At 34.4% G+C, this 13102-nt stretch overlaps 2 protein-coding genes across 2 annotated transcripts in view; one reads left to right on the top strand and one right to left on the bottom strand.

The window, feature by feature from the left end:
• The window catches only part of LOC137650183 (uncharacterized), a 45747-nt gene extending 38915 nt beyond the window's left edge, over window positions 1-6832 (top strand). The window contains exons 7-9 of the mRNA XM_068383356.1: window positions 1341-1523; window positions 3189-3273; window positions 4518-6832. Coding sequence (XP_068239457.1) covers window positions 1341-1523; window positions 3189-3273; window positions 4518-6280 — 2031 coding nt within the window. The 3' untranslated portion in view covers window positions 6281-6832. The remainder of the gene's footprint in view (window positions 1-1340; window positions 1524-3188; window positions 3274-4517) is intronic.
• tkv (thickveins) overlaps window positions 1-13102 on the bottom strand; it is a 109484-nt gene that overhangs the window by 78093 nt on the left and 18289 nt on the right. The window lies entirely within an intron of this gene.

Here is a 13102-nt window from a genome sequence, read left to right as displayed (position 1 = left end):
TCTAAGAACTCAGTTTCTTACTATTCAGGCTTCTGATTAGAGAAACACATTCTCATCTGAAGGAAGAAGACCTTGCTTTGCTGAAGGTAAGGACACATGAAGTGGGAGCTGTGGCTACTTCAGTGGCCTTCAAACAGAGCCATTCTCTGCAGAGTGTTATGGATGCAACCTATTGGAGAAGCAAGTCAGTGTTCGCATCATTCTATCTCAAAGATGTCCAGTCTCTTTACGAGTACTGCTACACCCTGGGACCATTCGTAGCAACGAATGCAGTAGTAGGCGAGGGCTCAGCCACTACATTTCCATAATCCCATAACCTTTTAACCTTTCTCTTGAATACTTTTTATGGGTTGTACGGTCGGCTAAGAAGCCTTCCACATCCTTGTTGATTTGGCGGGTGGTCAATTCTTTCTTGAGAAGCGCCGAGGTTAAAGGTTGTGATGAGGTCCTTTAGTATGGGTTGCAGCCCTGTATACTTTAGCACCTTTGAGTTGATTCAGCCTTCCAAGAGGAACGCTGCGCTCAGTAAGGAAGACGATCTTATTAAAGGCAGAGTAACGGTTCAAGTCGACTTCCTTACCAGGTACTTATTATTTCATTGTTATTGTGGATAACTGATTATATGAAATACGGGATACTTAGCTATCCTTTAGTCTTGTACACTGGTTTTTCACCCACCCCCCTGGGTGTGAATCAGCTACATGATTATCGGGTAAGTTTAATATTGAAAAATGTTATTTCCATTAGTAAAATAAATTTTTGAATATACTTACCCGATAATCATGATTTAATTGACCCACCCTTCCTCCCCATAGAGAACCAGTGGACCGAGGAAAAAGTGAGGTGGCGTCAACAACAAGTACTGTAGTACCTGGCCACAGGTGGCGCTTGTGAGTACACCCCCTTCTAGTATAGTGATAGCTGGCGTATCCCTCCCGTAGAATTCTGTCGGGCAACGGAGTTGACAGCTACATGATTATTGGGTAAGTATATTCAAAAATTTATTTTACTAATGAAAATAACATTTTTCATTTTAAAACATCCATTGGAAAAATGCAGTACAATTTAAAAGTTGCTCTGAATCACAGTACTTTGTAATGATGATAAAATCACTTGTCTTGCTAAGGACAAGGTAAATATTTGTTTTTAAAGTCCCGTGATTGTGTTTCTTTATGATATTTATTGTTTTGGATAATTTTTTTCTTTATGGGGTATATTTTGAATAGATGTCAGCAGGACTGGAGTGATATACTCTGAAGATGGTTTTAAGCACAACCATTAAATTATTCATGTTTACATTATGAATTGATGTATAAAGCATTTTACCTTTTTTTTGGCAGCATTTCTTTGCTGATAGAGATTACATCTATAAAAGACGCTTTCTGTGGGATGAAGAAAAGCAAGAAGCAGTCATCCTCAATGAGGCAGTATCTCTTGATAACGTCCCTGAGGAAAAAGGCGTTCATCGTGTGTCGGAATATTGGTCTACAATGGTCATCAGAGCCAAAGAGGATGCAAGCAAGGTAAGAACATTAATGCTAAATTGTATAATTGGTCAAGGATCCATTAACACTCTAGTGATAGTATTTCAATTGGTGGCTGGTACCCTGGCCCACGTACTACCTACTACCTATGTCCTTATTCTTATCTTATAGTAACCTTTGCGAACTGAACACTAGGCCTGATCTGGTTACTGTATCTTAAATTTAGTCTGTTATATCCAAAATCCATTATGATAGCGTCCAATTTTACGAGGTTCAGTTGTGTGTGTGTATATATACATATATATATATATATATATATATATATATGTGTGTGTGTGTGTGTGTATACAGTATAGTGTATGTATCTGTACATACAGATTAGATTTTGTTCTGGAATATATTCAGTATATATATGTATATATAAATATGTATATACAGTGAACCCTCGCTACTTCGCGGTTCGACCATCGCGGATTCACAACTTCGCGGATTTTTTCCATAACCCATATATATACAGTAATATATATATATATATATATATATATATATATATATATATATATATATATATATATATATATATATATATATGTATGCATGTATTTATGTATATATGTAGGTATGTATATGTGTATACATATAAATATATATATATATATACACACACACACACACATATGTATATATATATATATATATATATATATATATATATATATATATATATATATATATCTAAAGTAGGAAGATGTGATGTAGTTCTAAGGGAAAAGTATGGGAAATATGTCTGGGTAATAAGCAAAGCTCTACCTCCAGTTTGTTTCTACATTATGATCAGAGATAAATGTAAACAAAACATTGGTTGCCATTTTTTATCGTGCTTTTTAGCATGTTTAGGAAATGCATGATTTAAAATCACCTTTAATATTTGTGCCTGTTTTAGTTTAGGGTACTGTAGTACATGCATTAAGTGTTCTGTACATTAAAGGGTAGTTTGTTAACAGTACTACGTACAAGGAAAGGTTTTAAAAGTCTGAATATACATGTTGAATAAATAGGTAAATATGGTGTCACTACTTCGCGGATTTTCACCTATCGCGGCCGCGACTGGAACCTATCTACCGCGATAAACGAGGGTTCACTGTATATATTATATATATATATATATATATATATATATATATATATATATATATATATATATATATATATATATATATATATACTGTGTATATATATATATATATATATATATATATATTTATAGATACTGTATATATATATATATATATATGTATATATATATATATATATATATATATATATATATATATATATATATATATCATCATGCATATACCAAGGCACTTCCCCCAATTTTGAGGGGTAGCCGACATCAAACAAATGAATCAAAAAAGGGGGACGTCTCCTCTCTATGTTCCTCCCAGCCTGACAAGGGACTCAACCGAGTTCGGCTGGTACTGTTTGGGTGGCACAGCCCACCCTCCCACATTATCCACCACCGATGAAGCTCCATAGTTCTGACTCCCCTACTGCTGCTATGTATAAATATTTTCAGTGTACAGTATAAATCAGTACATACAGATTATATTTTGTTCTGGATTTTTTCTTCTTTTTTAAGGACAGACTTCCTGTAATGTCTAGAAGTAGTTAGAATTTAATAAGCACTACTTTATTTTTCAGCCTGGTCTGGAGTACACCTTGACATATTTTGACAACCCCGGAACAAGTTTACCCCAGTGGTTGACGAACTTCATTGCTGTGACAGGTGGGTGTTGATGCATTTACTGGTGCTATAATGTGAGAGAGAGAGAGAGAGAGAGAGAGAGAGAGAGAGAGAGAGAGAGAGAGAGAGAGAGAGAGAGAGAGAGAGTGTATACAGACATGTGTGTGTGTGTGTACGTGCGTGATATTAGTTTGTTCCACCGGATATGAGTGAGTATGGTTAGAATGTACTGTAGGTGAATCAGTGATTTTTAAAAATCTCTCTCTCTCTCTCTCTCTCTCTCTCTCTCTCTCTCTCTCTCTCTCTCTCTCTAGAAAGCTACATATATATATTTCTTTATGATATATTGGAGAATTTACTTTTTATCAGGAAACTTCTAGATCGAGCAAAATTGTATTGCGTGAGTTGGCAACTTTACGAGAACTTGAGTTGCCAAATAGGAATTTTTTTATTGTAACTTAGCAAATAATAATAATAATAATAATAATAATAATAATAATATTTATTGAGAGTGACCTTCATTGAACCCCTCTAGTTGTTTCCATGTGCTTAATTTGAAAAAGTAGTTGTAAACTTCCATCCGTAGCTAGAAATTATCGAACTCGAATGGGGCTTGAATTCCTGTCCAACAGATTGCCAGAAAAGGATGTTTCCAATTAGATTGGAAGACTTGAGAAATTATTTCCCTTTTGTTTTTTAATACTCGTGTAAATAGGAACCTTTTCTATAGGGTTTAAAGGAACCTGTAGATCTACATGCTGAGTCATCAGCAGCTATTGCCTGGTCTTCCTTGATCCTTGCTTGGATGGAGAGGACCCTTGGGCCCTGATCATGAATATATATGACTTGTCTCTAGGACACTGTTCTGTCCCTTGCCTCTGCCATTCATGAGCAACCTTTTAAACCTTTAAAAAGAGAGAAAAAAATTATATATATATATATATATATATATAATTTATATATATATATATATATATATATATATATATATATATATATATATTTGTACCCCTTTTTCTTTGCATAAAGTAATGCTAATTAGTTCATGGACTCATACTTCATACAATCAATTCTGGTGAATAAGAGTCTATTCATGAGGAGTATTTTCAGCTTTAGTTGATTGTGTTGTTTGACGCTACTAGAGTTTTAATGAGTTTTTCCCATTGTGGTTCAATAATAGTTTTATTTTTTATTTTTAATGCTTTTCATGTAACTTTTTTTATGAAGAGAGAAATAATTTTTATCTCGAAGTGAAAAAGATTTTTATCACAATTTCATGATTTCAGGTTTTCCAAGTTTTCTCCAGAAAGTTCATGAAGCAGCAGTAAGTCTCCAAGCAGTTCATGAAGAAGGAAAGGATGTGTACATAAGCCTTCCAGAAGAGCTGAGGTATCCTTCCATCTCAAAATTAGAAAAACCTTCTTTGAAGGAACCAGCTGTTCTGGATATAGTGAGCGAAGATTTGAGACCCGATATTATTGAGGAAGCACCGGAGGTCGTGGAAATGAGCAAGCCAAGTGAAGTTCCGATGCTACTGTTAGAAGATAGTAAAACAAAAAAGTTAGAAGGAATTGATACAATTAATGAAGTACCCTCTATTACCATTGAGGCTTCTGAAAGCAAAGCTGAAGTTGAGAGTTACAGACCACCTGTAAATCAACTGTTAGAAAGGGAGGAAAGAAAAGAACTGGAAGAAGTGGAAACATTTCATAAAGAGACTGAAGAAAAGGAAGTTCTCGAAAAATATGTTCCAGAAGAGAAGGAGGTTCACTTATCAGATGAGCTTAAAGTAACTGAAGAGATTGTCAAGCCCGGAGATAAGATTTGCACTGAGCTGGAAAAGGAAGAAAAATCTATTGCAGATAGGTTCAGACCAGGTGATGAAATGATTAGTGAATCAAAGGAAATAGAACCAAGTCCCAGTAAAAAAGTGGCTACCTCCAATGGAGATAAGTCTTTGCATGTTAAACTTGGTAGTAAGGTGGTAGAAATTGACATTCTGGAAGGCATGGAAGTCATGGCTCCAGACTTAGATGAAAAAACAGCTTTGTCAAAGAATGTTGAGAAATTAACCCTAAGGGCAATAGAAGAATTGGAAAGTAGGGAAGTTTTAGTGAAGCAATTAAAGTATATTAAGAGAAAATTCAAACTTTTTAAGGAACATGCAGTTGAAAGAAAGGAAACATCTATGAAGAAAATGGAAGAACTTGAAACTCGTAGTAGGTATGAAGCTTTAGATAACCAAACACAGAAACATCTAGAAAGGTTATTTGATGCCATGAGAGAAGTTCTTCAGGCTGATAAAGAAATGCGCACTGGCAAAGGCTTGTTGTCAAGAACACCTGTGGGCTCTGAGGAAGAGGAACCTCAGAATGAGGGTGGATTGGATACCAGGGATCCATGTAACCCCACTTCTCCTGTCAGACCAGTTGAAAAAACCAGCGATGGAGAACGTTCAGACTCCCCAGATAAAAAGAAGTCAAAGGCAAAGGGAGATACTTCCGTTAAAGAACCCAAATCGCCAGATGAACCCCCTCCGACACCGCCTTCGCAGCCATCTGGGTCCGCGGATCTGGCAGGTTCAGTCACAGAGTCAGAATGTGCCGAAGAGGTAGCCAGTAGTGAAGTTGAAACTTATAATGGTATAGATACAGTTGTTAACGACCAACAGAATAACATTAGTTATCATGCAAGGAAACCTTGGCTATCCATCCCATATGCTATGGGCTGGTGGGAATCTAAAAAAGAAAAGGCAGAAGATGAAGTTATTCCAAGTACTATAGGAGAGGAAAATGTAGATTTAAATGTTAGCGAAAATTATTCAAATGGCATTGTTAGTCATGTTTGGTATTTTGTAGGTTTAGGGTGGATAATGGGTACAAAACCAGAACCGTGTGCAGAAGATAAAGAATTGTCTGAGGAAAACATTTTGTCGAACGTCAGTAATAGTTCTGACAAAGAAGAGAATTTCAACTGGTATTGGTATCCAGTTAGTGGTGCTTATCGTCTATATGGGTGGGCTTTCAGGTCTTCTAAAGAAAATGCGTAATTGAGGTATTGTAAGGAGTAATGAGCACAAATTATCATGAAATTATTTACAATTTCCCAAAGGGACCCTTTAAACCTGTACAGTATTCAAGATCGGTTTTGGTAGCTTATTTTTCTAACAGGATTTAAGGTTGAATTAGTCCGGTTTAGTTTTTGAATCATGTGGTGGAATGCTGTTTCAAGTTATCAATATTTTTATGTTAAACTTGGTCAATCCTGTGTCCTTAACTAATTCAACAAGTGAAGTATTATAAATGTATTACCTTATGTTGGTGGTAATGGGCAGGAGGGAAAAGATAGAGAAAATGTGTAGATATCGGCGATCAGAATTACCTTATGTTGGTGGTAATGGGCAGGAGGTAAAAGATAGAGAAAATGTGTAGATATCAGCGATCAGAATTACCTTATGTTGGTGGTAATGGGCAGGAGGTAAAAGATAGAGGAAATGTGTAGATATCAGCGATCAGAATTACCTTATGTTGGTGGTAATGGGCAGGAGGTAAAAGATAGAGAAAATGTGTAGATATCAGCGATCAGAATTACCTTATGTTGGTGGTAATGGGCAGGAGGTAAAAGATAGAGGAAATGTGTAGATATCAGCGATCAGAATTACCTTATGTTGGTGGTAATGGGCAGGAGGTAAAAGATAGAGAAAATGTGTAAATATCAGCGATCAGAATTACCTTATGTTGGTGGTAATGGGCAGGAGGTAAAAGATAGAGAAAATGTGTAGATATCAGCGATCAGAATTACCTTATGTTGGTGGTAATGGGCAGGAGGTAAAAGATAGAGGAAATGTGTAGATATCAGCGATCAGAATTACCTTATGTTGGTGGTAATGGGCAGGAGGTAAAAGATAGAGGAAATGTGTAGATATCAGCGATCAGAATTACCTTATGTTGGTGGTAATGGGCAGGAGGTAAAAGATAGAGGAAATGTGTAGATATCAGCGATCAGAATTACCTTATGTTGGTGGTAATGGGCAGGAGGTAAAAGATAGAGAAAATGTGTAAATATCAGCGATCAGAATTACCTTATGTTGGTGGTAATGGGCAGGAGGTAAAAGATAGAGGAAATGTGTAGATATCAGCGATCAGAATTACCTTATGTTGGTGGTAATGGGCAGGAGGTAAAAGATAGAGGAAATGTGTAGATATCAGCGATCAGAATTACCTTATGTTGGTGGTAATGGGCAGGAGGTAAAAGATAGAGGAAATGTGTAGATATCAGCGATCAGAATTACCTTATGTTGGTGGTAATGGGCAGGAGGTAAAAGATAGAGGAAATGTGTAGATATCAGCGATCAGAATTACCTTATGTTGGTGGTAATGGGCAGGAGGTAAAAGATAGAGGAAATGTGTAGATATCAGCGATCAGAATTACCTTATGTTGGTGGTAATGGGCAGGAGGTAAAAGATAGAGGAAATGTGTAGATATCAGCGATCAGAATTACCTTATGTTGGTGGTAATGGGCAGGAGGTAAAAGATAGAGAAAATGTGTAGATATCAGCGATCAGAATTACCTTATGTTGGTGGTAATGGGCAGGAGGTAAAAGATAGAGAAAATGTGTAGATATCAGCGATCAGAGGAGGTTTTATCAATGAGGTTGCACTATTTTGTTTGTCTCATGTCGTCCGGTAATGTGTATATGTCTGAATTATGATAAGTGGAATTGTTATTACAGTTATATGTTAAAACAAAGTTTTGTTACTATTGTACATGTGTAACATTGAGTGACGTACTGTATGTGTAAATGGTAGGTTAAAGGATTTAACTATGGAAGCATTGGTAGGTTAAAGGATTTAACTATGGAAGCATTGGTAGGTTAAAGGATTTAACTATGGAAGCATTGGTAGGTTAAAGGATTTAACTATGGAAGCATTGGTAGGTTAAAGGATTTAACTATGGAAGCATTGGTAGGTTAAAGGATTTAACTATGGAAGCATAGATGTGTTATAAGAAGCAAACGGGAGAACGACTGGTCAAAGAAGCAACATCAGTATTAGATCAAAGAAGAGCGGAGTAAGGCTATCAAACACAGGAAGGTAAAGCAAATAGGGAAGTAATGACTGCTCGAAAAGTTAAACTGGTGACTATAGTCCATTTCTTTTAGCGATGCATATTTGCACCGACTCGCAGCGGTGCCCGTTTAGCTCGGAAAAGTTTCCGGATCGCTGATTGGTTGGACAAGATAATTCTAACCAATCAGCGATCAGGAAACTTTTCCGAGCTAAAAGGGCACCGCCGCGAGTCGGTGCAAATATGCATCGCTAAAAGAAATGGACTATAGGTATTTGGTTATAAGACTACACAACCACCACAGTCATTCATCATATCTTCTCAACTTTTTACAAAAGGAATATAAAGTTAGGGACAGTGATGAAGTGCAAAATTGCCTGTTAAAAAAAAAAGACTGTAGTATATATGGGGCATGATTTTTAGAGGAAATTTCAGAGCTAATTTGTGAATAAAATGTTACTTTACTTATGTGGAAGAGTCTAGGTCATACGCAGTTTTCCCTTCTTGATCCTAACCAGTGTAAGTTGATGTGACTTGGATTCCATTGCACGGAAGAAATGCTATGAATGAAAAATGGGTTTTTATAATAATTTTTTTCCATCAATTCAAAAGTATAAAGGAAATTTATATTATAGCAACAAAACTCGCCTTTTGTATAAGCTGAGTATTGAATATTTTATACCTTATACATTTACCAATCTGCATTATCAATGTCATCAAGATTTTTTTTAGTACTTTTTTAATACTTTTAGTACTTTTCCCAATACAGGAATGTTTAAGCATGCTTCAACAATCTCATTTGGCTCTTTTCACACTTAAGTTTGTTTCTTTTCCTTTGTAACAATATCATCTCAATACTATTTCCCTTCACTTGTGATCCCATCAGAGATGTGTTTGGAAGTCCTTCACCAATTATATTTGTGCCATGTGGAATTCTAACTCTTTTGCTAAATTAATTGTGTGATCAATCTAACCTTTTTAACTATGGGATTATGATGTCCAGTGAATATTGTGTTGTTGATCATAGGATTGGATTCTAGTAAGGAATGGATATAGCAAATATTTTACAATACAGTATTCATAACTTGCGTGCATATTGTTTGAGATAATCAAAAGTAGGCCTATGAACCAACTTATTTAATGCAGTCTCCATATAGTGTTCTTCCTTGATTGGCCATTTAGATTAATAAGCAGTTAATGATTTTTTTGATTTGCGTTGGGTAGAAAGTCAGTTGTCAAATTGAATATATGCAAAAACTCGCCTTTAAAAGGCCTAAAACTTTTGTTGGCTTTTATTTAATGTGAAAGAATTTTTTTTTCTTTTTTTTTTAATGTTATCTGTACATAAAAAAAAAAAAAACACAACATACAGAAGGTCCCAACTTAAAAACATTTGGAAATACAGGCACAAATCAAACTGAAATCTCGGGTATTGTATCAAAAGTTTGTATTCTATAATACAGTAAGATAAAGAAATATAATAAAGCAATAACATATCATATAATACATTAAGCAAAATGACATTTGCATTAACCTGATATTTATTTTATTTGAAATTTGGGCTATTTGTTGATTTTCGTAGCTGGAAATCTTAGTCGTGGGAGTCAGGTTAAGCCTCCCCTAGACTAGAGCCCTGTCCACACGATCGAGCATGCCCGACGGGCAAACAGTGATACCAGACCACAATAGTTAGTAAGAATGAGGGTTAATGACATCAGAAGCAGGACAACCACAGACAGGGATCTGTCATCATACAGTGTTGCCAGATCCCTGCCTTTAGTTTTCCCGCTTCTGACGTCACCAACCTTCATTTTCACTAACTGTTGTGGCCTGGTATCACTGTTTGCCCATCGGGCATGCTCAATCGTGTGGGCAGGGCTTTAGATTTAACAAAATTTGTCTTACAAAATATAAAGAACAATCTGCAATATGGATTTACATATATATTTATAAATCACCGATGTTCTGAACGAGCGATGAGTGAACTGCTATATGGAAAGGGATTGCTGTATTGTTAACAATATTATCATGGTTATTATAATAATTAATATCATTATTATTATTATTATTATTATTATCTTACAGCTTCTTTGAACATATTGAAGTTTGTAATCTGAGAATCTTCTGTATACTTTTGAGTAAAGATAAGTTTCCATATGTTTTTATGAATATATAATACTGTGTTATAAATTAAGAAAAATATTGTTGTAACTCTGATCGGTACTGTATTCAAATCTTTCAGTGGATATTACTTTAGCCTAATTTATATTTTTATATTTCTTGATTATTCATAGGTTGTGTTAATTTCATTTAAACAACTTTTTAATGAAAAGTAATACTATATTTTATTCAATAGAATATGTTTAATGGGGACATATTAAATTTGTGGATTACAATATCTTTCAATAAATGGAAGTAGGTTCTTGATTACAGTTGGGAAATGTTCCCTAGGTTTATTCATGTACCGTATTTCAGTATTGTGATTTTAAAAGATAGTCTTTTTGTAATTTTATTTAATAGAATATGTTTAATGGGGACATATTAAATTTGTTGATTAGAATATCTTTCAATAAATGGAATTAGGTTCTTGATTATAGTTGGGAAATGTTCCTTAGGTTTATTCATGTACCGTATTTCAGTATTGTGATTTTAGAAGATAGTCTTTTTGTAGTAAGAGTTCGTTTTTATTCTTTTTTATAGAGTGGAACCCTCCAATCACTATTACCCTTTTACCCCCAGGCTTTTTGGAAATTTCCAACCCTTAACCCCCAGGGGTTATTTTTTTTTTCAAGAACATTTTGAAGTATATTTATTTTAAATTGCTCTAACAGCCTTAATTTTTGTCATAGAGAGGTCAGGTTGGTCTCATTCTCTTGGAAAATGCCTGAAGTTTCTCAAAAAATTATCAAAAATATGCTAAAAAAAAATTTAAATAGCATTTTTTTGCAACATGGGGTAAAGGGATGAGTTTTGTGAAACGTACCAGTACGTTCTTTGGGGGTAAAAGGGTTAAATATGATATGTGTATTGCAAAAGTAGTGTACCTGTACAGTATATTAGATCCATGCTCTTGTTGAGCTCAAAGAAAAGACCTGTGCCAAGAACTTTGTCTCTATAAACAAAAGTACTTCTGTTTTCGTTTCTCACTCGTCATTCTCAGTCTTTTATTCTTAAGCCTTGTATGGTTTTCTGTAGAGTTTTGTAAACAGTAGTTTATACATTTGCGCCAGATATGTAAAGTTTTTATGAAATAAGTTTCAATCTCTGAGCTTTTATGTTTTGGCTTCAGTGTGATGTAGGTGGTTAAACTATAGCTCTTCAAAGTGTATTGTATCTTCCATTAGAAGCTTGTTTTTCTGACGAAAGGCTTTTTATTGGGGTATTTTATCATTGGAACAATTATGCATACTTTGGTGATATATTGCTTTTAAGTTTAGAGGCAAAAGATTGCTTATTTCACATACTCGCTTATTAGCATAGCCTGAGATGCTGTGATTCAGTAATATTCATTTGAGATATGCTTGTGCCATCTCTTGATCATTAACTATTATACCTTTTTTTTGTTTTTGAGTTATTTTGAGTGTTCTTTAGGTTCCAAAGTAAAATTTGTACAGTATATGCAAATATGGGTTCCTAGCTTAAGAAGGTTGTTTCCAATTTTCAAAATGTTACTATATGCTTGGATAGGCTTACTACTTGAATTCTTGCCTGTAAAATACTTTAAATGGTTGAATTTAGTAACAAGGACTCAAGATTTTTATGACTACGTAAAGAAGTAAATCAAAGTATTGGGAAAAGAACTTACTTTTGTTTAGTGAAGGAAATTATAGTACAGTACAGTAAAACACTACTATCAACTGCTTTGTCAGATATGAATTAGTCTTAATATTTTTTTAAAGTACTTGTACCACTATTCTGGAAAGTTTTTTTCTTTTTGTCTTTATTATTTCTACATTTGCAGTACTGCAGTTATCACCCTTGCATTGTTCTACAATAAAATTACATTACATTTTTGTTGAAATGTGTAGTTGTTTCAAAATAAATACTGCATGTGAAAAATTCTTATTTAAATTTAATTTTGATTGTAAATTGTGTTCAAAACTAAGTACGGTAGTACTCTCTAGAAAAAAATTCAGTGTATATGCTATTGATGCTTGGGTAAATTATACTGTTGAAGTATTTTTATTGCATTACATTAATTTTTATCTGATTAAACATCAAATAATTCAATTAATGCACAGCCCTTTTCTATTCATTCTTATGTATACTACCATAGAATTGGTATACTTTTAATGGTTTTAACTTTGAAGAACCTGATCCTTTTAGTGAATATCATTTTGAAGAGAAATAGTCAATTTTACGTGGGCTTTTTTAAGTTTATATTGGCTTTTTCTAAAGGTTAAACTCCTGTGAAATGTCATTAGATTTGTTAGTAATCTTGAAATATCAAGCAGTTCAAGACATGCTGTAAACAGTGTGGTGTCAGAACCAAAGGGTTTTGTATTGTATTAGTTACCTTCAATACAAACGTAAATATTTGTTGAAAACTTGCCCTGAATTATTTAGCAAACAAAGATGTTAATTATTGTATTATTGGCCACCAGCTTCATTGGCTTCGGTCTGCTCTCACCTGACTCCGACCTGGTCTTGTTTCAGTTAACTTCTACTGTCGTACTGTAATGACAATAATGAAAGAAAATATGTAGATTGGAGTGAACTTTAAAATTCCAATTGTGCACAGATTAACTGTGCTACTAGTAATGTATTAGCTTAGTAACTAGAGGACAAAATATAGCATTTTGC

Source organism: Palaemon carinicauda, chromosome 11 (genome assembly GCF_036898095.1).
Source record: "Palaemon carinicauda isolate YSFRI2023 chromosome 11, ASM3689809v2, whole genome shotgun sequence".
Classification (NCBI taxonomy): Eukaryota; Metazoa; Arthropoda; class Malacostraca; order Decapoda; family Palaemonidae; genus Palaemon; species Palaemon carinicauda.
This window is presented reverse-complemented; position numbering and strand designations above follow the sequence as displayed.